The following is a 27,741-nucleotide window of genomic DNA, read 5'->3' as shown; positions in this document are numbered from 1 at the left end:
GTTAAGTTTGGTACAGGCATAAAGCACAAACAACGGGAGAGGTGGCAGTGACCTCAGTCACAAACACTGATTCTGCATGTGCCTGACTGCCAACAGTGGTTTTCAACTGTGGGTGATCTTGTTCCTAGTTAATCATCTCTGGTTGGGAGTGGAGGTGGAATGTTAGTGCCATCTAGTGTGCAGAGGTCAGTGAGGCCACCAAGGACACCATCCTCACACTCAGGTGGTACCGCTCTAGTGACTGAGCCTGCACGAGCGAATATTGAACTACCAGGCCTGCCAGGTGACATCTTTACAAAGAAGACTTCAGTACAGAGCTCAGTGGTAGGTGTGTGCTTGCTGCTTATCATGTGCAGCGCACCAAGTGAGACAGCAGCTAAACACCACTAAAGTGTGGCAGTGCATCCTGTAGTTACAGCCTGGGAGGGAGACAAGGGACCTCTTGAGACTTCAGGCCTCCACCCCCATGCCACAATTGCCCGAGAAATGCTAAGCATTTCAGCATTGGCTGACAAAACTGAAAATCAGGCACTGCTGCCACAGTTCATTAAAGTGAACTATGGACATACTTCTTTATTACAATGCTCACGAATGAACAACTCATCACTCTCCTCATGTGATTGAGAATACATTTGACCTGTGTTGTGAAAGAGGAAAAGGGCTCCCAACACAGGTGCCAAATGACTCCACAAGAAATCTCCATTCACCAAGGAGAGGATGTTTCCCCATAGCATTGTCTCTGCTTAAGTTCCTGCCACAGACCAGATTTCCCCGGAATCCTTTATTGCCACATGAATTGACGGTTTTGTTCTTGCTACTCTTCAAGATCCTGGCAATTAAACTCACCCAGGCTGCCCCTGGAGTCTGCAGAACATCCCTGTATTGTTTCTGCCTTGATGCCCTCAGAACCACAGTTGGGTGGGATGAGAATATACGGCTACACACATCAAAGTCACACAGAATATTAATAAGTGGCACTTGGACATGGGCCCTTCATTGTCAATTTTCTCTTCAAATGATGAGGAGATAGGGGGGCTGCTACCCAAAGAAAGCTCCTTAGTCACGGTAACATTTATGGAGAGCTTATATATGCAAAGGCACGAGGGACAAGTGTTACTGTCATCCTATCCTGCACAGTGGAAGAAATTTGCAGATGCCTGGCTTAGGTTTTTTCTGGTTCTTCCTGTTAAATAGTGACATTCTCTTGCCTGCCTGTCTTACACATCATTTCAATAAGTTAGAAGAAAGACTACAGGGATGGGGACAAAACAACCCTGTAAGAAAAATTAAAAAATACAAAAACCAGATGTAGTACAATATTTATAATAGAAACTGGCTGAAAATACTACATGCTAACAGATAATATGATACACAAACAGGGTGGGAGTAGACAGGAAAGGGCAGAGGCCACAGGCCTACACCAAGAGCCTTTCAATGGACTGCTGAATGGACTGGATCTGCTGCTTGAGCTGAGAGCCTTCTTTGATGGTGACAGAACAGGCAATGACGGGCCTGGAGACCCCACAGGCTCGTCCTAAAGCCTGCTTGGAGCGCACAAACACATACGGGACATTCTTGTCTTCACACAGCAGCGGGAGGTGCAGGATGATCTCCAAGGGCTCAGCATCTGCTGCCATCACAATGAACTCAGAAATGCCTCTATTGAGTGTTTTGGTGGCTGTGGAGAATACAAAACCAACAGATGACATGGAGCTTGGGCAAAGCAGCTACAACAAAGCAAGGAAAAGTAACAGGTGCATGGATATGGGCAAATACTTAGAACAAACCAGGTGAGGTGGGGCAAACCTTTAATCCTAGCAGTTGGGAGGCAGATCTCTTTGAGTTTGAGGCCAGCATGGTCTACACAGTAAGTTCCAGGATAGCCAAAGCTACATAGTGAGTCCTTATCCCAAAAAGAAAAACAGCAAATAAAAAAATCCCTAAGAATAGCAAATTTCTGCCTGGAGCTGCCCTGGCATGTAATAAGGTGCCCAAACACCGACTGATTGCTTAATCCCCAATGTCGTTATCAAACCTTATACCCCAATCTTCTGGTCAGTTTTCCTGATAGCACACATGTCCAGATCACCACCATCTCTCACCTACTAGCTGTAACAGTTTCTCCATAAACACGAGGTAATACTTCTGCAGTTCTAACCTGCCACCAAGCCTCAGTTCTCTGTTCCAACATCACTTTCTCAGAAGACTCAATCTAAACACCTATGTACCCTAGTCTCCTCCTTCATAGCACATCTGACTACCAGACATATAATCCACACCTTTCTCCACAATACTGTGAACTCCAAGAATGGAGGACACAACAAAAGAGACAAGTAAACCAGGGGTGGTGGTGCATGCCTTTAATCCTAGCACTCAGGAGGCAACGGCAGGTGGATCTCTGAGTTCAAGGCCAGCCTGGTCTACAAAGAGAATACAGGACAGCCAGGGCTACATGAAGAAACCCTGTCTCAAAACCAAAAAGTGAAGGAGGATGAGAAGGAAAAGGAAATATCCTAAATCCTAAAATCCAGCTTCCCTTCCAAACTAGGAATCCAGGAGACTCTTGTTGAAAACCTTCAACACCCCAGCACCCCCGTCTTACCTTCATTGGCTCCTTTCCGAAGCTGCTTGTAGTTGCATGACTGCTGAACAAGGTCCAGCAGCTTCTTGGTGAGGTGGGCATCTGCGAGGGGATAGGCCTTTGGATTCACATCAGCCTCTGTCTGTAGGGAAACACAAGAGTCAAATTGGACCAGAAGTTGTTCCAAATAAATTCAACAGAGACAACGGCCAGCTTGGTCACATGTACAGGAGCGTGCTGTGCTAGCTCAGTCAGGGATAGATGAGACCAAATTAAAAAAACAACCCCTGGTGGTCCACACGTTTAGTCCCAGATTAAATGTCTTTGGGAGACAGGCAGGTGTATCTCTGAGTTTGAGGCCAGCATTGTCTACAGAGCAAGTCCCAGGTACTGGAGAGATGGTTCAGTGGTTAAGAGCACTGACTGCAAAATTATTTAAAAATAAAAAAAAAATATTTTAAAAAATTAATAATAAAAAAAGAGCAGTGACTGCTCTTCCAAAGGACCTGGGTTCAATTCCCAACACCCACATGGCAGCTCAAAACTGTAACTCCTGTTCCAGAGGATCTGATGCCCTCACATAGACTCTACGAGCAATCAAGCACCAATATACAGAGCAAGTCCCAGAACAGCCAAGACCAGACAGAAACCATGTCTCAAAAAACCAAAACAAACAAACCCAACCACCACCAACCAAAAAACTCCAAAACCCAAACAAAACTCAAACCACCTCCTATGCAACAAAGAAACCAACTAAGTACAGACAGAACATAGAACATGCACTTAATACAGACAGGCCTGACCACTCTCCAGTGTCCTTTTCTGGACTCCAAGGGCAAGAACAATCATACACACATTCCTACTCTCTACTTTTATTTTAGCAAACTGATAACCAACAAGCTCATGGAGACAACGACATCCACCACTAAACTCATCAGGTCGAGATTTCCTACCACAACTACCCAGTTCAGAGTATCATACTCAAAAGTTATTCGATTTTATCTGTGTGAGTTAATATATACAACTGTTCATTATGGTTATTTAAAATATCACTTAATTTTATTTTCCAAATATATATAAAAAAAATCACGACTCAGCTGGGTGGTAGTGGTGTACTCCTTAATCCAAGCACTCAGAAACCCTGTCTCAGACCAAATAAATTAATCAATTAAAAAAAAATACTTCAGGACTAGTGAGATGGTGCTTGCCTTCAGGCCTTCACCTTAAATTTGATCCTCAGTACCCACACAGTGCAGAGTACTGAATTCTCCAAGTTGTCTCCTAATTTCCATATATACACTTGCACCAATGAGCAAATGCAGTTAGAACAAAACCATTGGCGTACTGGCAGCAGGAAGCTGAAGGAGGTGGGTCTCTTGAGTTTGAGGCCACTGTTTTACAGGCTACCAGGACTGAGTACCAGGACTACACAAGACTGTTTCAAAACAAAAGTCTAAAAAGCAAACAAAAAAGGGAGTGGGCTTGTTTGGACTTGGAGGCATGACCTTGTAAGCAAAGGGACATATAAACTATGTTTTCTTACCTAGTATTATTAGCTATTGAGTTTAACCTATGTTTCAGAAGTTGACAAAGTCTTTCAAAATAATGAAATGATCCCAGCACTAGGGAGGCAGAGGTAGGCAGATCCCTGTGAGTTCAAGGCCAGCCTGGTCTACAAATGAGTCCAGGATAGCCAAGGATGTTACATAGAGAAACTCTACCTTGAAACAAAACAGAAAAGAAACGATTGCACATAACTGTATAGACATACACACACACACAAAAACTGATAGGGTGCAGTGGCACACCCTTGTAGTCACTGAGGAGGAAGGTCTCTGCAAGAGGGTAAGGCCAGCCAGGGACAGAGTGAACCTGTCTCAAAATATCAAAAAAGAAGAGCTACTGAATTATGCTGGAAACAGAAGCTCTTTATGGCATTCAGAACTGGAACATTTAAACTATTTTGAATTTTTGTATTAATATACTGGTTTCAAATCTTCATTCGGCGTCTTCCTGTCTTTGGATTTATTACTGGCTTTCACTACTTCCTCTCTTCACGTTTCTCCTCTTTTCCCCTAAGGAAATTTGCTAGGTTGCCTGCGCTAGCTCTGAATCCCTGGGCTCAATCCAATGATACTTTCAAGGAATCAGAACTTCAAGTGCACACCTAGCTTTACCTCTAAGCTCTCACGTGTTAGAAGACAATTCAGAAGTCAATCTACTTAATTCACTTTGTAAATATTTTTGTGATGTCAGAAACTGAATTCAAGACCTTCAGAATGCTAGCCAAGCACTGACCTAAGACACGGCTTGCCATACAACCCAGGCAAGCCAAGTTCAATCCTAGCTTGATCAACTTGGTCTCTTTTATTACCTGACAGTCAAACACACAAGATTTGGCAGACACAGCCACACACAACCTAATAATGCCTCTGCCAACAGGAGCCCGCTTATTTAAAATTCCAACAGAGCTGATAAAGGCCGGCAACACTTGCCACCTCAGAGTTCTAGCACCTTATTAATGTCTGTAAACTCGTCAACTGTGCTCCTAGTGTAAGCAGTGTACAACTTTTGCAAAGTTAGAGCTGCAAAGTTGAGTGAGGTCACGGGACTTCAAAACTTTTCACTGGTGGCTTAGAAGCTTTCTCAAATCCTAGACTGAGCCCGTTACTGAACCTCGGAGGTAGGGGCACGAAAACAATCAAAGGGCTGGATTAAATCTCACCGGACTGAAAGGGCTCGGCCAAACTCCTCTCTGTCAGCCTTGACTGTCCTGGACTCCAAGCTGGCTTCGAACTCACAGGGATGCGCTAGCCTCTGCCTCCCTGAGTGCTGGGCCCAGGCGTGTGCTACCAGGCCCCGCTAGAAGCACGATCTGGAACCCTCTCTACATGATTATAAAATAGAGACGCTGAAGCGCTATCATCGCCCGCGGTGCTACCAAGACCTCGGTCTCATTAGGTAGGAGTCTCCCCTGCGGCCCCCGCCGAGGTCACTGCACATTCCCCCTGACTCCAACGTTAAAAAAAAAAAAAAATCCTTAAAAGCGACGGAGGGATGGGGCGAGCCTTTAATCTCAGCCCTGGGGAGGCAGAGACAGACGCACCTCTAAGAGTTCGAAGCCAGCCTGGTCTACAGAGTTCAAGACCAACCAGAGCTACATACTGAGCCCCTAACAAAACCAAACCACAACCCCCCCCCCCAGCGCCCCTGAATTCCCTAAGCCGTGTTAGCTCCCGACAGCCACTAGGTCAGATGGAGATACAATCCTCAGTCCCGGAGTGGGAAAGGGGTAGCAACTGACTTGAACCGCGTGACTCCACGTTATCTTCTAGATATCGTTTAGAGGGGAAAAAAAAAAAATAAGGGCACAGGAACAGAGAAGGGCTCTCCATCCGCGTCTCCCATCCCACGTGGGCGGACGCTTTCCCACGCCGCGACACGCCGCTCCCCCGGCCACGCCCACCGCTGCACGGCCGACCGGCGCCACGGCAAGCTGGGCCCTCCCTCCGGCCACCCGGGTTCGGGGCTCCGCGGTCCCGTGGACGAGGCCCGCGGCCGCCCGAGCTCTAAGCCCGGGCCCGGAGGCCGGCCACGGCGGGGCGGGCGAGATGGCGCACGCGCTCCGCCTCCCACCGGACGGAGCGGACGGGTGCCCGCGCCCCCCGCCCGCCTCCCGCCCGCCTCCCGTGCCTCCCGCGGCCCCACGCGCTCACCCACCATGGCTGCGGTGCGCCGGCCTCGCCGCGATCCGAGAGCAGCCCGCCTCAGACACACCGAAGCGCCGCGCGCACGAGGCAGCGGAAGTCGCCGCCCGCGCGGAAGGAAGCGGAAGTGACGTCACCGCGAGCGCGCGGCGACGTCCGCCCGGCGCCTCTCCCGGAAGGCGTGAGAGCTGAGGTTGTCTTTGCGTTGGGGAGCTTGTTTTCCTGGTCTTATTAGCGCCCTAGAATGAACGACCGGCCCAAACGGAGTTGAACACTCGGAAAGTGAGCCGGCCGCGGTGGCCGACGCCTTTAGTCCCAGCACTCAGGGAGGCAGGCAGATCTCAGTGAGTTCAAGGCCAGCCTGGTCTACAAAGCAAGTCCAGGACAGCCAGGGCTACACAGAGAAACCCTGTCTAGAAGAAACAAACCCCAAAACATTCTGAAAGTGCCACGCCAGTAGAACGGGTGTTAAGGGTCGCCGTTTCATTGCCAGTTGTTTTTTCTCTTGTTTTTGTTTTTTGAGTACATGGTTGTACCCTTTCAAAATCGTCTTCTCGGACCTGAGGTCATCCCAGCACTTGGAAAAGAGAGACAGTAGAATCAGGACCCTGCCAGCTTAAGTTACAGAATTCGGGGACAGCCGTGGGTTACCTGAGACTTTGTCTTTTGCCTCAAGAAAACAAAATAAAAAAGGATTCACGTAGGTGATTCCCACAATAGGTTTGGAGCCAGGCGGTAGTTCTCAGCCTGTGGGTCGCGACCCTTTCACAGCGGCCGCCTAAGACCTTTGGAAAACACAGGTATTTACATTACGATTCATAACTACGGTTATGAAGTAGCAATGAAGTTAATTTTATGGTGAGGTTCACCACAGCATGAGGAACTGTATTAAAGGGTCGCAGAATTAGGAAGGTAGAGAACCGCTGGAGTAGGGGGAGAGGGAACGATGGGTTGTGTTTGGAGTAATTGCTTATATACCACACCTGCTTTCTCCTGCTCAGCTTGCCCCTTCCTTGATGACGTACTAAAATGACTGCCCCATGTGGGATGGTGAGATGCCTAAATGCTTAAGAGCACTGACTGCTCTTCCAACGGACCTGGGTTCAATTCCCAGCACCCACATGGCGGCTCACAGCTGTTTATAGCTTCAAGATCTGACACCCTCACACATGCATGCAGGCAAAACAGCATTGCACATGAAATAAAAATAAATTAAAAAAAACATTCCTTATTAGAGGATAAACTCAAGTCTAGCACTCCTTCCATGAGGTTTTCTGTGATCCTCATGGCTTCTCATTCTTTTCTAACATGATGGGGCATACATCTTGGGACCATTTGGATCTAGCCCGGACTACACCATTCGGAGCCAGTTTCAGTTCATTGCTTCCGAAATGTAGAAGCTGAGAGCTGGTTGATCTCTAAGAACCATACAAAATAGCTCCTCACTTTGACAGACAGAACAAAGTGTAGAGAAGGGAGGAATCCTGCCCATCGTCAAGAGTGAAACAGTGGCAAAGCTAAAAGCTTGAGATTTCTAGCTATTGACCTGGGTCATTTTCACCAGATGTGGCTACAAGAGCAGTGTTGGGGCATCAGGTAACTGATAGAGGCTGGAGAGACAGCTCAGTGGTTCAGTGCAGTGGCTGCTCTCCCAGACATCCCAGGTTCAACTCCCAGCGCCCGTATGGAAGCTCACAGCTGTCTCTTAACGGACTCCCTCATGCATACAGGCAAGACACCAGTGTACATAAAATATAAAAAAGGGGCGGGAGGGTGGCAGCAACACAAATCCCGCGAAGGAAGTGCAGCTGCCCAGCTTCACAAGGGAGTGAGTGGGATAAAGAATTTCTGGGGGCTGGAGAGATGGCTCAGAGGTTAAGAGCACTGGTTGCCCTTCCAGAGGTTCTGAGTTCAATTCCCAGAAACGACATGGTGGCTCACAACCATCTATAGTGACATCTGGTGCCCTCTTCTGCCCTGCAGGCACGCATAGAGACAACCCTGTATACATAATATTTTTTTTTGAGGCAGGGTTTCTCTGTGTAGCCTTGTCTGTCCTGGACTCACTTTGTACACCAGATCTGCCTGTCTCTGCCTCCCTGAGTGCTAGGATTACAGGCATGCCCTACTATTCCTGGCTTAATCAATAAATAAGAGAGAGAGAGAACCTGCTGTTCTTGAAGAGGACCTGGGTTCAGTTCCCAGCACCACATGCCATAATTCTAGAAATGGAATTTTTATTTTATTTAATGAAGGCCTAGTGGCTTATGCATGTAATCCAGCACTTAGCGGAGACATAAACCCTGGGCAGTGGTGGCACATGCCTTTAATCGCTGCACTTAAAGAAGCAGAGGAAGCAGAGGCATGTGGATCTCTGAGTTTGAGGGCACCCTGGTCTATAAAATACAAACAAAACAACCAAGCCAGAATTTCTAGAAAAGGAAAAGTAGGTGAGGGGAGAGTAGAGTGGTTGATTTGGAGAGACAGTTCTTCCAGAACCTTCTATGATATGATGGAGCCTGGCTTAGGTAGTTTTGCTTCCATGGTCCTTCTACTACCTTATTCAGCCTGGGTGTGGTGGTGCATGCCTTTAATTCCAGCACCCAGAGGCAGGCAGATCTCTATGAGTTTATGGCTAGCCTGATTTACATAGTGAGTTCTAGACCACTGGAGACATAGTGATACCATGTCTTTGTTTGTTTGTTTAATCAGCTGTGTGGTAGTGAATGCCTCAGACTGGGGCAGGAGGACCAATGTGAAATTTAGGACAGCCTGGACTATACTGAAAGGTCCTGTCTCAAGACCAAAAAACACAATTCAGCAAGTTGTTGACAATCATAGTTGTGCTGCCATGGTGTAGAACTTTAGAATTCTCTCTGTTCAGAAGTACCCAACTACCCATCAATGAGGTAGTTTTGGTATCACCACTGAGCCACTGAGTTCCTTTTTTTTTTTTTTTTTTTTTTTTTGGTATTCGAGACAGGGTTTCTCTGTGTAGCCTTGGCTGTCTTGGCTTTCACCTGGTGATGTCTTGGTCATCACCAGGCTGTCGTCAGACTCACAGAGATCTGCCTGCTTCTGTCTCCCTGAATGCTGGATCACAGGTGTGCATCTTTAAACTCAAGAGTCCTCTATCTGTTCTTTGTTGTCTCCAGGGGCCAAGAGATTACTTTAACCTATTTATTAGTCACTGCTTGGGCACAGGTTTATGGCCAGAGTCATGGATGAGACTTCCCTCTCTATCCCTGGTGAAGGCTCTGGGATGAAAGGAGTAGCTGTGGGCCAAGGTCAGGGCAAACTGAGCAAATCTGAGTTGTACCGAACTTGCTATTTAGCCATTTGGCCACATGGAGGCATAACAATGTAGGCGCTAGTTTTTTTAAAAAACTTATTTACATTTTTTTTTTTTATCTTTTTCTCCCTACTCCACTCCAACCCCTTCCAACACCCCAACACTGGGTAGGAGCGAGAAAGGATTATTGGGAGAGAGGAGGCAAAGTTCTTTTTTTTAGCTGCTTCCTGCTGGTCAGGATCCTTGGGTTCCTTGGAGCCAGTCCAATCCTCGTTTCAGGAGCTCTCCATCTTCTTGTCTCACAACAGCAACCAGGAGCAGCAAGGGATGAGCAGCAAAGGAGAAGAAGGAGCAGAATGGTTCTTTCTCAGATATTTTCTCTCTGGGCTCTGGCATTTATTCCCTCTCCAGACTCCTCAGATTCAAACTATCTACAGCTGGCAAAGAGCTCCTCTCAGAGCCCGCATGAGGCAAATAATCTACTGCTGTGGACCATCTGAGTCAGTCCTACATCCACCACATGGGAACAACACCACCAAAAAAAACATGTTTAAATCCACAACATAACACAGCAACTTGGAGCTTCTGTCTGAGCCTATCCTGGTTCATCCAGGAGAGGTTTCCTCCACGAAGGGCCTGCGAGCCAGATCTATTAGCTAGAGCTGAAAGTGCAGCAGCAGGCAGGCTCCTTTGTGAGGTGGCCTCCCTTCAGTACAGAGGTATTATGAAGTCAGGAGCACCCCACCCCAAACTGACTGAGCCAGCTACACCAACCAATGTTTGCTCACCACTGCCCCAAACACCATCGACCTGGCCTAAGCTTTGCCATGTTGCTACCACTTCTGGGAGCCTGTGCCGTGATGGGTCCATTTCAAGGCCCTGAGTGGGAGCCAGTAAGGGACCTACTGTCTCAGGATCAAAGCTGCAAGGATCCCCGCTGCTGTGGCAATCTGCTTGTCTTCTGCCTCTTTCTGATCTGGCAGATCCAACAGTTTTGGTATCAAGTTTTCAGGACCAGCAAGAGGAATGTCACCAAGGTAAAGGGGCTACTTCCTCAGCACCACGATTGTCAGTCACTTGCTACATGGACCCTGTCCTGTGTCATAAGTGAACTACAGAGCTTAGAATGCTCTGCCTGAGTACTGTCTAGGCCTTGAACCCAGGAGTCACTCTAGATCATCTCTTTTCATCACTCCACACACTCAACCCATTTGCAAGTTCTAAGAACCCTACATGCAAACCATATTTCATATCTGATGACTTCTGTAAACCTCACTACCACCATCATTACAGCCACCATCATGTAGCTCTGGACATGGCAACAGCTGTCTACTATTGCCTGGTATAACCTTTCTTTTCCCTTTTTAAAAAAGGCAAGATTGAGCCAGGCGCAGTGGCACACACCTGCAATCCCAGCACTCCGGAAGGCAGAGGCAGGTGGATCTTTGTGATTTGAGGACCCCCTGGTCCAAAAAGAGAGTCCAGGACAGCCAAGGCTACATAGAGAAACCCAGTTTCAAAAAAACAAACAAAAAAAATTAATACAAGTGTATAAATCAGTGAACACACCCGTGTGTGGCACCCAGATTAAGAAACACCATCAGGGGCTATCAAGATGGCTCAGTGGATAAGGCAGATTGCTGCCAAGCCTGATGACCTGACCTCCATCCCCAAGACCTACATGGAAGGAGGAAAATAATTCCCACAAATTGTCCTCTGATCTCTACACCTGTGCACACAGGCTTGTAGAGTACACACACATGCACACACACAATGTATATAAAAGAAGCACAATGGTGGTACAAACCTGTAATCCCAACATCCGGGAAGCAGAGGCAGGGAGATTGTCCCACGTTCGAAGTCATCCTGGTCTACAGATCTAGTTTGCAGCCAGCCAGGGCTAAATAAGATCTATCAAGCAAAGAGTGTTGCTTAGTGGTAGAATGTTTGTCTAGCATGTGTGCGGCCTTGGCTTCAAACACTAGCAATGAAAACTGGGTGTGAGGCTGGATGTGGGGTGCACCCCTGTAATCCCAGCACTCGGAAGGCAGAGTCAGGTAGATCTCCCCGCACTCCGGACTCAGAACACTGATCAGGAGGAATGCCAGAATAAGACTCTGTCTCAAGCCTTGCCCCACAACTCCTCACCAACCAACCAACCAACCAACCAAAGAATCACATTTCAAAAAGCAAGACCAAACCTAAGTACTAGAAGATCCTGGCTTTAGATTTTACCCAATGCTCCAAAATGTGCACTCATAGCTGCTGATTGTTGACAGCATAGGCCTATGTGAAATCACGTGACAAGTGTTCTACATTGAGCTTAAGTCAACTATGCTTGTGAGGTAGGCAGACTTTAAAAACAGATCAAAGCTCTTTGCTACATAAAACAATTCAGTGGCTTCTGTGAGTCCACACCATGCCAAACTCAACAAATTCAAAACTCTGGCCTCAATTCCAAGGCCTGATAGGATCTAGCCTGTATCTGTCTCTGACCTAATCTTCCAGTGTTCTTCTTTTTGCTGGCTACATTCTGATCATATAGCACTCCTCTTTCTCTTTGAGTCTCCTTTTCTCTCTCTTTTCTTTTTGTTCACCTCTTCTTCCATGTTTTTTTTTTAAGATTTATTTATTATGTATACAATGTTCTGTCTGCATGCACACCTGCATGCCAGCAGAGGGCACCATATCTCATTATAGATGGTTGTGAGCCATCCTGTGGTTGCTAGGAATTGAACTCATGACGTCTGGAAGATTAGCCAGTGCTTTTAACCTCTGAGCCATCTCTCCAGGGTGCCCCCTCCACCACATTTTTTTTGTTGTTGTTGTTGTTTAATTTTTAAAAATATTTTATTTATTTTATATATTTGTGCTCTTTCTGCATGTGTGCCTCCATGCCAGAAGAGGGCATCAGATTCCAGTATAGATGGTTGTAAGCTGCCATGTGGTTGCTGGGAATTGAACTCAGGACCTCTGGAGGATGGTTCTTCCCTGTTTTTTAATCCTGGGGGTAGAACCCAGGCCTCACAAACTAGCTCTCACCTTAGGCTTCTTTGATGTTCCTGTGGACGTAGTCTTGGTTGCTCTGTTCGTAGAGGGTCTTTTTACTTTGTTTGTTTTGGGGCAGGGTTTCTCTGTGTAGCCCTGGTTGTCCTGGAACTGGCTCTGTAGACCAGGCTGGCCTCGAACAGAGATTTGCCTGCCTCTGCCTCCTGAGTGCTGGGACTGAATATGTGTGCTACCACTACCTGGCCGGAGCTTTATACTTACTGTCTCCTCTGCCTGTAATATTCAAGTGTCACCTGACTTGTCCCTCACTTCATCCAGTTTTCCAGTCAAATATTACCTTCTCTGAAAGGCTTTCCATGACTATTCTGTCTAGTAGAGTTAATTCCAGCCCTTCATTTGTGTTTATTTCCATTCAAATGCTTTTTTGGGTACTGACGTGGATTTTGTTTTAAGATTAAATCTCATATCACCCAGGCTAGCCTCTAACTTGCTATGTAGCCAAGGATGATCTTAAACTTCTGATCTGCCTTTGTCTGCTTTCTGAGTTTAGAGATGATTGGGATGGATTGTTTACATGATAGACAAACAGTATGAATTGAGCCCAGTTGGTCATATATTTGATTATTCCCTTAGAGAATACGTCTATGATATAGCACCAGCAGGGTCTTTGTCTTGTTCACATTAGTACCCACCACACAGAGCAGTGCCTGGCTGAGAGCAATCCCTCAGTATTTCTGGAGGGAATGAATGCTGTTTGCTTAGGGGGTGCCCTCCTTGTCTCAGCACAAGCACCTTCAGCTCGACAGTGGGGCGTTTAGTCATATTTATAAAGAATATAGGAGACAATTTGTGTGCCAGAACTCTGCTACTCGGCTCTTTCTTTACAGGTGCCACCGCAGGGATGGGCAGTGTCAGCCACCACATGTGACACTTTCTTTGGGATGATTCCTGAAGTCTTTACTTATGGAAGAGTCAGGGCCCTGGATGTTCATGTCCAGCAGTGGGCACAACAGCAGAAATGGGAACACCAGAAGAAGGTCAGACAAGAATGGGCAACCTTGCTGTCTCCACAGGACTCGTGTCAAGACGTCTCTTGGGTTGGCCACACCTCTTCCGAGCCCATTTTTTGTGCGTCTTCCTTTTCAAGCACTTGTCTTCTCCCTCAGGACGATTCTTGGGAAGAATGGCAGGCACCTTGGTGCCTCACAGCTAGCCAGACTCACCCTTCTCTGGACATGTGCCAAAGGATGGAGCAGCTGCTGGCTCCCTCCCAGGAGAGGTCGGTGCCAGTAGAGCCTGTTAGACCGAGCTACAAATCCACCCCTACATCTTTAGCCATCTCTCTTCCAAACTTCCCTTCAGCTCAGAGGCCAGAGTTCTGCCTCAGAGAGTTTCTGCCTGATTCGCTTAACCGACTTCCCCCCAGGAAGTCCTTGGACAGCCTACAAGGTCCCTTAGCACTACGGGATAAAACCCAGACAGTAGGCAGAAAATATTGTGAATACACAAACAAAAGAGAGAACAGAAGGAGGGGTGCTTGGGAGACACAAGCATCTGGAGACTTCATCCCAAAGAAGGGCAGAGACGCTGAGGCCCTGGGGCGCAGAAACCAGAGACAAGTAAAAAGGGGAGCTGATGGCGAGATCTCAGTGCCAGGGTGGAAGGAAGAAGCCCAAGTAAGAACTGAAGATAGAGAACAAACTGAGAAACTATGGAAGAAAAGCCAGAGGAAGCCTGGAGATAAGAATCCTTTTACCTGGGCCCATTTGGGAGAGAGCCAAGAACAGTTCAGATATAAAACTGACATAGCAACTCAGACACCAGAGTGGGGGCACCAGGAGGATGCTGTGCAGACTCCAGCACTGGGGCAGGAGAAAGAGAAAGAAGCCAGAGGGGAGGGAGAGGCAGAGGACCAGGACCAAGGATTAGAAACACAGGGCTGGACTGGAAGTAAGAATAGTGTAAATTCCCAAATGCTAAAGCAGAGCACGCAAGACCAGACTGGACGCAATACTGGTACAGAAACTGAGGCAGAGGAAGGAAGACACAAGGGCCAGATTGCAAGTAAGGATGGTGTGAAAATCCAGACATCTCAGAGGGAGAACCTGAGAGAAATCAAATTACAGGACAACAAAGAGACCCAGGCATGCTTTAGACCTGAGAATGAGGACCAGATTCCAGCGGAGGAGAGGCAGGGACAGTGCAGAAGTGATGACTGGAAGACCCAAGCATGTACTGGAGAGAACCAGCATCTCTTCAGACATGAAGTTCAGGTGGGCATGAAGAAGAAGATCAGGGAGGTAAGGGAAGAGGACTGGGTGGTGATCCAAGCACCGTGGTGGGGAAGCCAGAGGCTGGTGCTGATTACAATAGACAGAGGACTTGGGACACCATGTTGGGGAAATCAAAATCAGGTCAGAGGGGAGTGTACTGCAGACATCCTGTTACTGGAGAATGACCGAGGAAAAGGAGGTGATGATGGAACAAATAACCCAATGCCTGAGGTCGAGGATCAGGGTCAATTAAGTGGTAAAACTGATTTAGAGACTTACCCAGTAGGGAGCCAGAACAAGGAAAAGATTGAAGAGGAAAGTGGAACGGACAATCTGGTGCTAGGGAAGAGAGACCTGAGAGAGGTTACTGGTGAGAATGAAGCACGAACCCAGGAACTCGGGGAAGAAAATCAAGGTCAGTTAGGAAACAAATTTCATAAAATGATTCATGGACCAAAATGGAAGAACGAGAAACAGATTAGAGGCAATGATAGTATAAATAGCCAGACACCTGAAACAGAGAACTGGGAAGGATTAACAAGTAAGAAAGTCGATGATAAAACCCATGCAACAGGGCACAAGAAAGCAGTGAATGCTGGGGGTGAGGATGGTGCAGAAGTTCTAATACAAGGGAGGAGAATCTTGAGAGGAGCTAGAGGAGAAGGTGCAGAGACCAAGACAGCCATGGAAGAAAGCCAGAGCTGGTTAGGTGATATGGGTCCTAACACATTAAAGAACCAGAAGCAGGTGGGAAGTGAGGATGGAACAGAAGTTCAGGCCCTAGAGAAGAGAAACCGGAGAGAACCTGGAGAAGATGATGTAGAGACTCAGAGATCTGAGAGCAAGAACCAGAGACAGTTGACTGAAACCGGAGGGAGCCATTCTGTAAGGCAGAGAAGCTGGAAACAATCCCAAGGAGATAACACTTCAGAAAATGAGGCATCGGAGAAGAAAAACTGGAGAGGGTCTGGAAGAAGGGATGGTAGAAAGATGCAGAGATCCTGGAGAAAGCCTCAGAGATTGCTAAGTAAGGTAGGTGGAAAGACCTACTTGTTAGAGTGGAAGAAACAGCAAAATGTTGGAGATGGGAATGAGGCAGAACTTCAAACCCAAGGGAAAAGAAGTCTGAGAGGTTTCACAGGTGATGATGGTCCAGAGACTCAAGCCTTACTGGGAAAGGACCAGAGGCAGTCAGTGTGTGAAACTGTTGAAAAGATTCAGACACAGGGGCAAAGAATCCAGAGCAAGGGCAGAGATGCTGCTGCAGAAATCCAGGATGTAGGGGTCCAGAGAAAATGCAGAGCTGAAGATGCTAAACTGTCTCATACCTCAAGGAGAGGGGACAAAGGCCAGCTCAGAAGGAAGGATGCTGCCCGGCCCAGTCTCCAAGGTGACTCTTGTGGGAGAGTGGAACCCACATGCTGGAAGTGCAGCTTGGCTCAGCCTGCTTCTCTCACATCAGGGTACACCACCCCTAGACACAAGCAGCCAACAGCTGGAAATGGTGCAGACTCTGCTCCCTGTCCTGAAGAACACCTAAGTAGCCAGGGCGCAGCCCCTGCTGGGAAGCACAGAGGTGGGCTCAGTGTAAGCTCGCAGAGGACCCAACATGGATCTCAAAGAAGACATGAAAGGGACAAAAGGGTGGATCCAGGAAAGGCCGCCTGGCTGACATGTCAGCACTCCTACCCACAGTCTCAGGCATCCTCTGTCTTTCCCTCTCTCCTATGTCCCCAAGTCTCCCAAGCTGCCCCAGCTCCAGTAAGTGGACCAACTGCCCTCTCCATCCCTCACAAATGGCCAGCCCTCAAGAAGAGCCAACATCTGCTCCTGGAATCCCTCATGAAGAGGAAGATTGCACACCTGAGGTGGGGCTTCCCTCGACGAATTCTGGAGTCTTACTTGCTTTTCCACTTCTTAGAGTCTTGCTCGTTGCCAAAGGCTGGAGTGAGGCTGCCCGGACTACGCACAGACCAGGAACACCAAAGGCAGCAAGAACAGCATTGTGAGTCCTTAGGCCCCGAGTCTCCGGGCAGGTCTCAAAGCCGTCCGGTTCTCCAAAGAAAAAGCTCAAAACTTTCTACCCAAGTTCCAGCTCTGGAGAAATGTAGACCATCCAGGTTAGAGCCAATGAGCCGCTCCATTCCCCCTAAGAAACCCAGGAGAACCAGGCCACAAGGGGGAGGCAGAGAACCACAGATCCAGGAGGCCCCAAAGGCCACCGTTCCCTCTCCCAGCAAGCCAAGGCCAGCAGCGCAGTCTAGGAGCTGGTGTGGCCCAGGACCAGCCCAAGAGCTTTTCATTGACAACAGCAGGGGTGGAAAAATGGTTGGGTCTGGAGTCTCCCATGCAGAAAAGAGGGCTTCCAGCAGAGTGAGGGCCTCGTCCTGTCCAGAGGGCCTCAGCCACAGGAAAGAGGAACCTTCTGAGCTCCCCAGGCTCCAAAGTCAGCAGCCCACACACCAAAGAAGTGGAAGCATGGGACACACAGGGGACAGACGGGCCTGGCAGCGTCCCTCCTGCTGCTCCGCACATAGCTCCAGCTTCAAAGGGACTATCCACTCTGCTGCAGCCAGGCTGGGCATAACCATCTTGAACAAGATGCCATGGCTGCCCCAGCACTCAGCCCCCATTCTCACCCTGAGGAATCCTAACCCGTTTTCCAAAGTGGGTGCTCCATCTACAAGAGAGGACAGCACCAGAGACCCCACTGCTCTGGAGAGGGACCTTGAGCCACCAGGGCATTGCCAAACAGGGCTAACTGTTCCTGAGACAGAGCACTCCAAGGAATGTGAGGCACCTGGGAACCCAAGAGGGGCACCACAAAATCCAGCAGCCTCACAAAAGTTTGGCTTTATGAGGAACTTAAGACACTTTCTCAGACAGTGTGGCCTTAAAAAGTAGGGCACAGGCCCAGAGTCTCTGATATCAGAGAAGGCATGCGAGTGACCTTAGTACCAGGAACCTCTAATAAAATTGGTTATTTGGATCCTGTAGGGCTGCAGGTTCCCTTGGTATGATGTCTGACTGTTCTCTTCTGGGATTTGGGGTACTTGTGGACAGCACAGAGGCCACTTCTATACAGAAGCTTTGAAGGTTAGCAGAATATAGGTCAGTCCAGTGTCATCCATTACCAACCCTTACCTTGCTAGCACCCTTCCCCCAGGCTCCCAGCTCCTGATGGTGGAGGACACTAAGGTTCTTATCATACCTTCATCTTGCCCATTCCCAAACTAATCCTGACTGAAGCAGGATACTTGGCCTCAGTTGTTTGGACGGTGGGTAGTACTCTTCGTGAGACACTATTATTCAGGCCGATTATTACAAAGAAGGGAGGCTTGATAAGGCTGAGAAACCATTGAGGATGAGGGGACAGAAGGACTGTAAGAACAAAATTGAAGACCAGAGAGAAAGTGTTTTCTGGGCCTGACAGGACCAATTCACTCAGAAACTCCCAACAGTGGTGCTTGCCTGTACAAGAGCTATGCAAGATCAAGTCAGTCTACATTCTAGCATGGAGTGGGAAAGGCTTCACGAACCCCTCCACTCCTGAGGCGCTACGGGTACTTGCTGGCTTCTGTGGGAGGGGAGAGTCAGGTTTCTTTAAGGGGTAGGTCAACCATACTCTAGGGGATGGCTCCATACCCAAGGATATGTGGGCAGTATAAACTGGAGGCAAGGAGTTACTCAAAAACAACACACAGAGCCAGGAGTGGTGGTGCACTTCTTTAATCTCAGCACTGGGGATCCACAGGCAAGCAGACTTCTGTGAGTTCGAAGCCAGCTTGGACTACATCAAGCAGCTCACAGCTGCCAGTAACTCCTGTTCTGGTGCACTCAAAGCCTCTCCTGACCTCTGTGGACTCTGCACACACGGTACTGAAGTAGAATAAGGTAGAAAAGACCAGTCATTAAGATAGGGACTTGCCAATTTATCTGTGATTTATTGATAGCACTGCTTGTACTGCCCACTTGCCAAGCATGACTTCACTTGCTACCTGGAACAGAATGACCTGTAAGGAATAGCTGAAACAATGGATGTCCTTAACAACCTGCTGACTTTTGTCATGTACACTTCTGTAACATCTTGCTTGCTTGTTGCCCTGCCTTGTGGTTTTACAGTGTAAAATAAGAATGCAAACAGGACCCAAGCACTGAAGCCTTTCAGGAGCTGCTCTGGCAGCTTTGGTCCACCGGTGGCATCACTCTTCCACGGCCATTGGTGTCCGAGTGCTAATTCCAGATAAATTCCTACAACAGTTGTCATACATACCCTCAGACGCACACACACACACACAGACGTAAAGCATTTATTCCCAAAGAGTCACTAAAATACTCTAAAAATGGAAAGCTAGATGTATGTAGCGGTGCACGCCTTTAATCCCAGAACTCAGGAGGGGGAGGCAGGCAGATCTCTGTGAGTCCGAGGCCAGCTTGGTTTACATAGTTCTAGGCCAGCCAGGACTATGTAAGGAGACTCTGTCTTTAAAAAGTGGGGAAGGCAGGGGTATTGAATCCTGGCGTCCTGCTGCCCGTGAACAAACTTCATGGGAAAGTCATGCACACTGCCTCAGTTCTGTAGTATTGCCCACCAAAACTGGTGTATTAGCCCACCACGGGGCAGTCCAGAGCTGACAATTTAATCAAGCATGACTCTTCGGAGCCAATCTTATGGTATTTCTGCCTTGTGCTTGCTAAGCAAGTGCTGCTATACTGTTGTGGAACTTGGACATTAGATTCCAGAGGGCTTCTCTACCCCAGCTAGTTCCCAAGTAATACAGATAGAGACCCTTTAGATTTAGATAAGCTTTAAAGCACCATAGCCAGGCAGTTATCAACCCTCTGACCTATTTCGTTATTTCCCAGATACATATTCCCAAGATACAATATTACTTGCCATATGTTCCATTTGGGCCACTTCTCTTCCATCAGGACAGCCCCATGGCCACGTGCTCATGGTCCACTCCACACTGTCCCATGGAGGCTTCCTTTTCTCGGGTGACTTCTCCTGCTTCTCTTCCTGCTATATCTTCTGCTTCCCCTCTCCTCATCCCTTTCTGACCCCAAGCCCGGGAACCTAAGCTCTGCCTACTTCTCTTCTGCGCAGTTACAGGCTTCAGCAGCTTTACTAACCAATCAACTTTAAATCGGGGAACAAGGTTCGCAGATCACTCGGTGTACTCGGGAATGTGCTTGTCTGTGTGGCAAGTCTTGGGGGGCCAGTATTTAGCATTAGAACACATAGTACCAGACCAGACCCTAACATGGTACCATTGAGCTAGCTTTAGCCTCTATCCACTTAATTCATTATAGAAGCCATATATGCTCATTAGGAAGGTGGAGGCATGAGGATCATGAATTCAAGGTCATTCTCAAGCACACAGAGTCCTCTATCTGCTTATCTCATAAAAACAACTCTCCCATAATCCTGTCACCCAGTTAAGTTTTAATGTGTGTTCTGTTTTATCCATCACTGCCTGCAGGATGTTCTTACAGCAGTTCATCTCTCCCTCCTCCACCGCACTCACACTGCAGTAAGTCTATGAACAGCTTCCCGTGATCTCTACCTTCTGGTGCTCGTGCCTGTGGAATCCCCCTTTCTCTGGGTGTGATTGGCACTGCTGACTTCCAACAACTGGGGTACAGCAGGAATGATGGCACAGTCCTCCTGCCTCAGTCTCAGGAGAATCAGGAATTTAATGTCATCCTCAGCTGCATATGCTTGAGACCAGCTCAAAATAAACAGACAGGAGAGACAGCTCAGCGGTTGAGAGACTCTTTCTTGCAGAAGACCCGGTTTTGGTTCCCAGCACCCAAACGGTGGCTCATAGTCCTCCCTAACTCCTGCTCCAGGGGACTTCCTCTTATGACCTGCAGACACACATGCACGCAAACGCTCATATAGAAAGTTAAATAATTTAAAACCAAACCAAAACAACCCAAGTAAATAATAGCAGAGACTGATTTTCTTTCCTTTATCAAACCCGACAGCCGCTTTATTAAATGCGTTTCAACCTAGCGAGCATCAGTTCCTGACGAGATCTACAAACACACAGTCCACAGTCCTTGCCTCCATTAGCCACACTTGCAGCTGCTGCTCGTCCGCGCCGGCGGCAGCTTCGGGGCGCGGGGAGCGCGCACACTTCCAAGTGCGCTTGCGCAAAAGCTGCGCGGGAAAACTTGCGCTGCAGAGCCCGAGCTAGATGAAGGCTGCTGACCAACCCGCTTTCGGGAGAGATGAAGAAGCGGTGCTGCTCCTGGAGAGGACCCATCACCGGCATGATCCGGCCTTGCTGCTGCCTGTGTCCCCTCACGTCTGCGTGGCCTGCGCGCTGGAGCTGCTGCCGGAGCCCGGCGTGTCGGTGCGACCTAACCCCTCCGCCCCGGCCCGGCCCCCGGGACCTAGCGCGGTCACGTCCCTCGCCCTCCTCTGCAAGCCAGCTTCTCTGAACCAGGCACACCTTTCCTGACGCGAAACCCAAACCCGACCGGCTTCCCCAAGGCTCGCCCGTCTCCGGGCTGCAGCAGCCAGGCCCCCCCCCCCTCCGCCCCATCCGCTCCGCCCAGGTCGACCTCCCCTCAGCGGGTCCTGCTGCCGCCTGCTGAGTCTCTAGCGAGCCTACCCCTGGGTGAACTGAGTGTAGAGGAGCCCCAGACACCTCCACATCTCGGTCTGCACACCCCCCTTCCCTGTTCCCCTTCTTCCCATCTGTTTGCTGCCCTTCTCCATCTCTAGGAATTCAGCCCCAGCTCAGCCTTCCCCCGCCCCCAATCTCTTTTAGCCCCAGTGAAAAAAATGGGGAAAGAGGCTGTTTTTGATCTTTGTCATGTCAGGAATGACAGGCAGAGAGGTTCCTGGCAGGCAGAAGTAGGTGCACGCGAAGTCATTTTTGATAAGCAGAACTCTACAGGTAACTTAGCAGCGCTGCTTGCTTGGGGACAGGCTCTCCCTGGATATCCCAGCGTAGCTTTGACCTCACAGAGAGCCGCTTGCCTCTGCCTCCTAAATGCTGGGATTAAAGGCTCACATTTCCATGCCTGGTGTTCCCCTCTTTCTTTCTTTCTTTCTTTCTTTCTTTCTTTCTTTCTTTCTTTCTTTCTTTCTTTCTTTCTTTCTTCTTTCTCTCTTAATTTCTTTCTCTCTCTCTCTCTCTCTCTCTCTCTTTCTTTCTTTCTATCTACCTCACTTTTGTCTTGAGCGGTTTGCAGGAACTGTACAGAAAACCGAGCAGCCTGAGGGTTTACCTTTATGCTTACAATGAGTGGAGAGATTTGTTTCCTCTGCCCACTGCTGAGGCCCATGAAGGGTTCCCAGGATCATTTCCGCGGGTGGCTGAAGTGGAAAGAGCACCGACCTTAGTCAATGCCTGATTAGAGAACTTGAATTTGAGTCCTCGGGAAAGCCTCCAAGCCTCTCTGCTTTAACTCATCCACAAAATGGAGACAATATTTGTTTTTGGTTGTTTCCCCAGCTTGTTAGGCTGAAATGCCTTGGTTACACACACTTGGGAGAGAGAGGCAGGAGAATTAATTCAAAGCCAACTTCAGCTACACTAGTGGGTTTAAGGCAAGGGGGCTACATGAGGGAAAAAAAAAAAAGGATGTCCCTCCTCCAAATGGAGAAGAACGAATTGTATATAAGGTGCTATGTAAACATAAGATAGAAACACCAGTTTCTGTACATTCCGGAATAAACACGTGAATTTCCTAGTGGAAGTGGTGCACTTACCCATCATCCCTACAGGGAATACGGCTCTCCCCAGTTCAAGCGACCCTTTCGTGGTTACGTTTGGGAATTACAGTTGTTTGGGTTCAGAGTGACCCTGCCTCCAGTAGTGACTATTTCTCTCCATTCACTCAAAGCTGGTGCGCAAGAAGCATGTGGTGTCCTGCTTCCAAAATGCCCTGGTGAGGCACACCTCCTTGGTCACACAGCTGATAGCTCAGGACCAGAGAGTCTGCAACCGTTTTATACGCGTGCTTTTCGGTGAGAGTCCCATGGAAAGCCGGAGCTGTGCATGTGTAGCATGTGTTTTAACCTGAGGGGGACTTGGAAAGATGCCTTAGGCCTCTTGTATTACTGTGGCAGTTTGCCAGCAGGTTGTTCTGTTATAATCATAGCAGTGCGGCCCCCCTTTCTAGGTTACATGGATTGTTTTATGTTAACTGTCCTTATTAGACCCAAGAGGCTAGTAAAAGCGGGAAGTGGGCGGCTTCTCTTCTACGGTTGAGAGTCGGCTCAGGGTCAGAGGCCTGGAGTGGAGTCGGCTGCCCTCGCTTGTAACACTGATCAGGTGGTCTCCTTCTCGCTCCTCTTAGTCACTTCACCTGTAAGGCGAGGTGGCTCCTCCTTTTGATCACACTGTCCAGTGGAACGCATCCTTGTGGGGAGGACCGGTAATGTGCACCGAGTGCTCCCGTGTTGAGGCTTTGCAGGCTTTGCTGACCTGAACGAACGGGAGTTAGGATGACCCGGGAGAAAACAGAGGTTTTCCCTTAGATGTGTCACAGTCCGGAGCCTACAGTCGGCGCTGTGCATGTGGACTGCCATCTTTTCAGACAGGCCATTGAGAAGTCTGGGTGTTGCTGAGAATTTAGCAAGGGCGTTGCTTAAACTGCTGGCTTTGGAGTGATGCTTGCCTTTGTTTCACAGCCCCGCTAATCACCCTTTTTTGCCTCCTTCTGCTCCAAGGACTGTTAAGCAAGGTGGATGATGGGAGCGTGGCAGATCTCTGTATTGAAGGTAAGATGTTCGTGCTGGAGCTGTGTGGCCCTTACCATTCAAACTGGGGGCTTTCAGCCTGAGTTGCAGCTCTGGTTACTGAGGCTCTAGTGAAATCGAAACAGGAGGGAACACAATTAGTTCGTGTCTAATTCTGCTTCTTCTTGGGCACTACCTCTTTGCTAAGTACTGCTTACTCATTAGAGCCATGTAGATGGCTAAGACGCGCCCCGTTTAAGAGTTTGCAGTTTGCAGTCTGCAGAGGAGATTGGCTGCTAAATAGGTGGGTTGATGGGTGCTGTTACAGAGGTGTGGATGATGTGCCGGCAGGGTGGGGCACGCTATTAATCCCAGCATTCTGGTGGCAGAGGCAGGAGGATGTCTGTGAGTTCGAGGACCATATAGAGAGACCCTCCTTTGAAAGAAAGAAAGGAAGACAGGTTCCATGATCGTGGGTCCACTGTCCCACTTCTCTGGCTGTAAAGTGAGTTCCTTGGTCAGAAGCAATACTGTGCGGAATGACATGACAGTGGATAAGGCATTCTACGAGTTCACAGGTGGTGGTTTTAGCAGAAGCATTGTGTGCAGGAAAGGCAAATCCATAACCAAAATAAGTATCTACTCCAGCAGGGACAAAACATTGTCCATTCCATGAAGGAGGTGGTCCAGTGGAGTCAACCTGCTACCAGGTCACTGGCTAGTCACCCCAGGGAATGGTGTCACATCCAGGGCTCAGTATTGGTCTCTGCTGTTGGCAGGTCTGGCACTCAGCAGCACCTGTAGCCAGGTCAGCCTTGGTGAGTGGCAGTCCTTGTCATGGGGCCCATGCATAACCCCAGTCCCTGCCACCATGGCCACTTGGTTCATGGGCCCACTGGGCAACAAGAGGCTGGGGAGAGAGGCTGGCTGCCAGTAGGACAGGTCATCCTATCTGCCTGATTGCTGAACTTCTTAGCTGAAGTCACCTTTTGATGAACGTTTACTCGGGATGTAAATATCTTTACATACTTCGCCCATTTGGAGAGATCTGTCCACACACTTCTTCCTCAGATATCTTTCTCACGAGTTTCCCATCGTGCTCCTTGCAAGTCCCTGACCATCCAGCCAACCCGTTGATCCAGCCCAGGAATCAGTGAACAGTTGCACATTGGCCATTTCTCCTTCCCAGCAAACTGTACTGCCTGAAGGTTCCCCGTGCCTGTGTCTTTAAGGGTTGTTCCAGGAAGGGGTTATGGTGCTGTAGCTGTGGGTACAGTTCTCTCTCTGTGGTACCTGCACAACATACATAACCGTCGGTAAACCAGGCTGGAGTCTTCTCTTCTTCAGCCAACCAGTCACAGGGCAGATCTCATGAGGCTGAGACTTGAATTTTCACTGTCAGTAACCAACCTTATAATGAGGGCTATGGATTTTCATGATTTGAGCTCTGTGGCTGCTGGAGAGAAACCTTTAGACTGTTGTGTCTGGATGTGACTGTTGTGACTGATGTGTGTCTGGAGTTGGTCAATTTTATTCATTGTTGTTCTTCACCATTTTCGGAGATGCTGGACGTTGTTTAATTCCATCATGGAGCTCATTCTTTTCCTTTGTCAATTCATTCAGAGACGCAGGAGCAACCAACCAGCATCATCATTTTCCTTATTTATCTGTAAATTGTCAAATACGTTTTATATACAGAGTCACCAAATCCATTGCCTTTCAGGATAATGCATTTGTCTCCCTAACTTTGTAAAATAGCTCACACCATGGGCTTTCACTGTTCTCCAAGCTTCCATGAGAGGCTTCAATAACTGGAGAGATTTCAGTAACTGTAGGTGTCGGCTAATGGGAGACCCCATTTAAGATACTTTAGAAAATGGTCCATCTACTTTTCTTGCTGTAGAACCACTTCTGGTACCAAAATCTATATTAGTTAGGGTTCTCTAAAGGAACAGAATATACAGAATAAATCTGTCTATCTGTCTCCCTCTCTATGTGTATATACATATATACATGCATATTTCTATATATATATGCATATCTATCTATCTATCTATCTATCTATCTATCTATCTATCTATCTATCGAGAGACTACAGGCCGTGGTCCATTCAGTCCAACAGTGGCTTTCTGTCAATGGAAGGTCCAAGAACCTGGTAGCTATTCAGTCTACAAGGCTGGATATTTCAGCAGGTCTTCAGTATACACCAGAATCCTGAAGACTTGGGCTTCTAATGCCAGTGAAGGAATGGACATGCCAGAGAGAGCAAGCAGGCAAAGAGAGAGCTTCCTCATTCCACGTCCTTTAGGTTGCCAGCAGAAGATATGACCCAGAGTAAAGTCTCTTCCCACCTCAAAAGATCTGGGTTAAACATCTGGATTATAAGTGGGTCTTCCCACCTCAGACGATTTAACTAAGGAAAAAAAAATCTCTCACAGGTGTGCCCAGCCATTTGGGGTTTTAGTTAATTCCAGATGTAGTCAGGTTGACAACCAAGAACAGCCATCCCAGATGGCAAGGGTACTGGGGTGTAAAGATTCTTGTGGAGAGTGAGAATTGTTCCAGATAGGCCAGAAATTATTCCAGTTGTTTGAACAGAAAACCAAAACAAACAAATAAAACAACAACAACAAAACCAAAACAAACAAACAAAAAAACTTTAAAGTGTTTTTAAGTAGGGAACTGAAGACACAAAATGTTTTCACTACAGAAGGTAGCTCCCACCCGTGGGGTTGGATCTACAAAGGGAAAAGGCCAGAGCTGTCAAAACTTAGAAGTTTGGAGGGTGAGTCCTGTGTATGAAACAGTAACTACTTAGACACTGCCGAGCCTGAGAGTTTGCCTGGGCCCCAGGCCTGTGGAAGGGTGTTGCCAGAGTGACTATCGGTAGCTGTCTTCAGGGAAGAAGGGTGCAAACCAGCAGATTCTGGAAGAACTGCGAGCTGAATTCCGCTCCTGTAGTGGAAAGGCACTCCTTCTTTTAAGACATGGAAGAGTTGGGGAAATATTCCTCAGAACAGGAAGCAGAGGATGAACAAATAAAAGAATAGAGGAAGCAAAGGGAAATGAGAAAGTTCCTTCCTTCTTCAGCCTCGCTGACTCTTTCCACTGTCATTATTGGCAGAGCTCAACTCAGCCTCAGTGTCCCCAAATGAAGCCCAGAAGGGTGGGTTTGGAGCTAAAAGACCACACATGATGTGCAGAATCATGCCATTCCCCAGCCCCCAAATTCATATGCTGAAGCCCTGATTCCCTGCACCTTGTGTCTATGTGGAGACCAGACCTTCAGAGAGACAAGCTAAAAGGAGGTCAGTGGGTGGGCCCTGACCCAGGCTGACTGGTTCTTTAATAAGGAGGAAATCTGAACACACAGAGAGGCACTTAGTGTGCAAACGGATAAAGAAGAGGCCCCGTGAGGGGACGAGGCAGGCATGCATCTTCAAGCCAAGGGGAAGGCCAAATAGTGGGGTTCCAGCCTCCGAAACTGTAAGGAAATAAATTTTGTTTTTTGACTTCCCCGATCTGTGGCATTTTTATTATGGAATCTCCAACCAGCAAATACCAGATACAAAACCCCTTACGAGCGTGCTGTGAGGTGTAGCAGTAAGGGGAGCGATTTGCTCTGTGCTTTCTGGTTCCTGACCAATGTATTCTGTGGTGAAGCCAGTACTTTCTTGTCCCGTGTAGGACAGGAGCCCAGCGTTTCAAAGTGGTGCCTTCTAAATGTCTCAGCCTATCCAGGTCCTTCCCCATTGTTAGTTGGGTCCAGGTGGTGGACTACAGGACAAGATCAGTGAACTTGGTGCGCTTGAGCCCGTCCCAGACCTCTGCTGCTGGGAAATGAATTCCGTGATCAGGGTGGCGTTGTGCGGAACACTGTAGCGGTGAGCAGGGATTCTGAAACTTACAGACGCATTGTTGGCGGAAAGTGGCCCGTTACGGAAGGGCACAGCACATAATCCTCCCCTTTCAGGCAACAGTGCCATACTAGGAACCTAGTGTTGGTCTCTGCTAATGGTGGGTCAGGCTTTCAATCTTAACAATAGTATGTTCAGCCTTCAGGAAGAAAAGTCCGTGTCTCTAGCTGGTGCCAGTGCATTGTACAGAACCCTTCACAGAGCCCTAGGAATGTCTTTCAAGGCCCTGGAGAGAAACTGAAAGGTGCAGGGAGGGCCTGA

The 27,741-nt window shown here is 48.3% G+C and overlaps 3 protein-coding genes across 3 annotated transcripts in view; 2 read left to right on the top strand and 1 right to left on the bottom strand.

Annotated features, from left to right (window-relative positions):
- Positions 1-1,307: 1,307 nt before the first annotated feature.
- On the bottom strand, positions 1,308-6,412 carry Snu13 (small nuclear ribonucleoprotein 13). The gene is made up of 3 exons (XM_021646516.2): positions 6,302-6,412; positions 2,603-2,723; positions 1,308-1,678 (listed from the first exon to the last, which is right to left on the bottom strand). Exons 1-3 carry the CDS (start codon positions 6,302-6,304, stop codon positions 1,416-1,418), a joined length of 387 nt encoding a protein of 128 aa, XP_021502191.1. The 5' UTR covers positions 6,305-6,412; the 3' UTR covers positions 1,308-1,415.
- A 4,028-nt stretch (positions 6,413-10,440) lies between these two features.
- On the top strand, positions 10,441-17,766 carry LOC110554091 (uncharacterized). Its single transcript, XM_021646490.2, has 2 exons — positions 10,441-10,617; positions 13,477-17,766. The coding sequence occupies exons 1-2, from the start codon at positions 10,441-10,443 to the stop codon at positions 17,764-17,766; spliced, it is 4,467 nt and encodes a 1,488-aa protein (XP_021502165.2).
- A 3,284-nt stretch (positions 17,767-21,050) lies between these two features.
- The window catches only part of Mei1 (meiotic double-stranded break formation protein 1), a 59,033-nt gene continuing 52,342 nt past the window's right edge, over positions 21,051-27,741 (top strand). The window contains exons 1-3 of the mRNA XM_060388957.1: positions 21,051-21,224; positions 22,726-22,849; positions 23,555-23,605. Coding sequence (XP_060244940.1) covers positions 21,066-21,224; positions 22,726-22,849; positions 23,555-23,605 — 334 coding nt within the window. The 5' untranslated portion in view covers positions 21,051-21,065. The remainder of the gene's footprint in view (positions 21,225-22,725; positions 22,850-23,554; positions 23,606-27,741) is intronic.

This window comes from Meriones unguiculatus, chromosome 8, assembly GCF_030254825.1.
Source record: "Meriones unguiculatus strain TT.TT164.6M chromosome 8, Bangor_MerUng_6.1, whole genome shotgun sequence".
In the NCBI taxonomy this organism is placed as follows: domain Eukaryota; kingdom Metazoa; phylum Chordata; class Mammalia; order Rodentia; family Muridae; genus Meriones; species Meriones unguiculatus.
The sequence above is the reverse complement of the archived record's forward strand: the minus strand, read 5'-3'. Positions and strand labels throughout refer to the sequence as shown.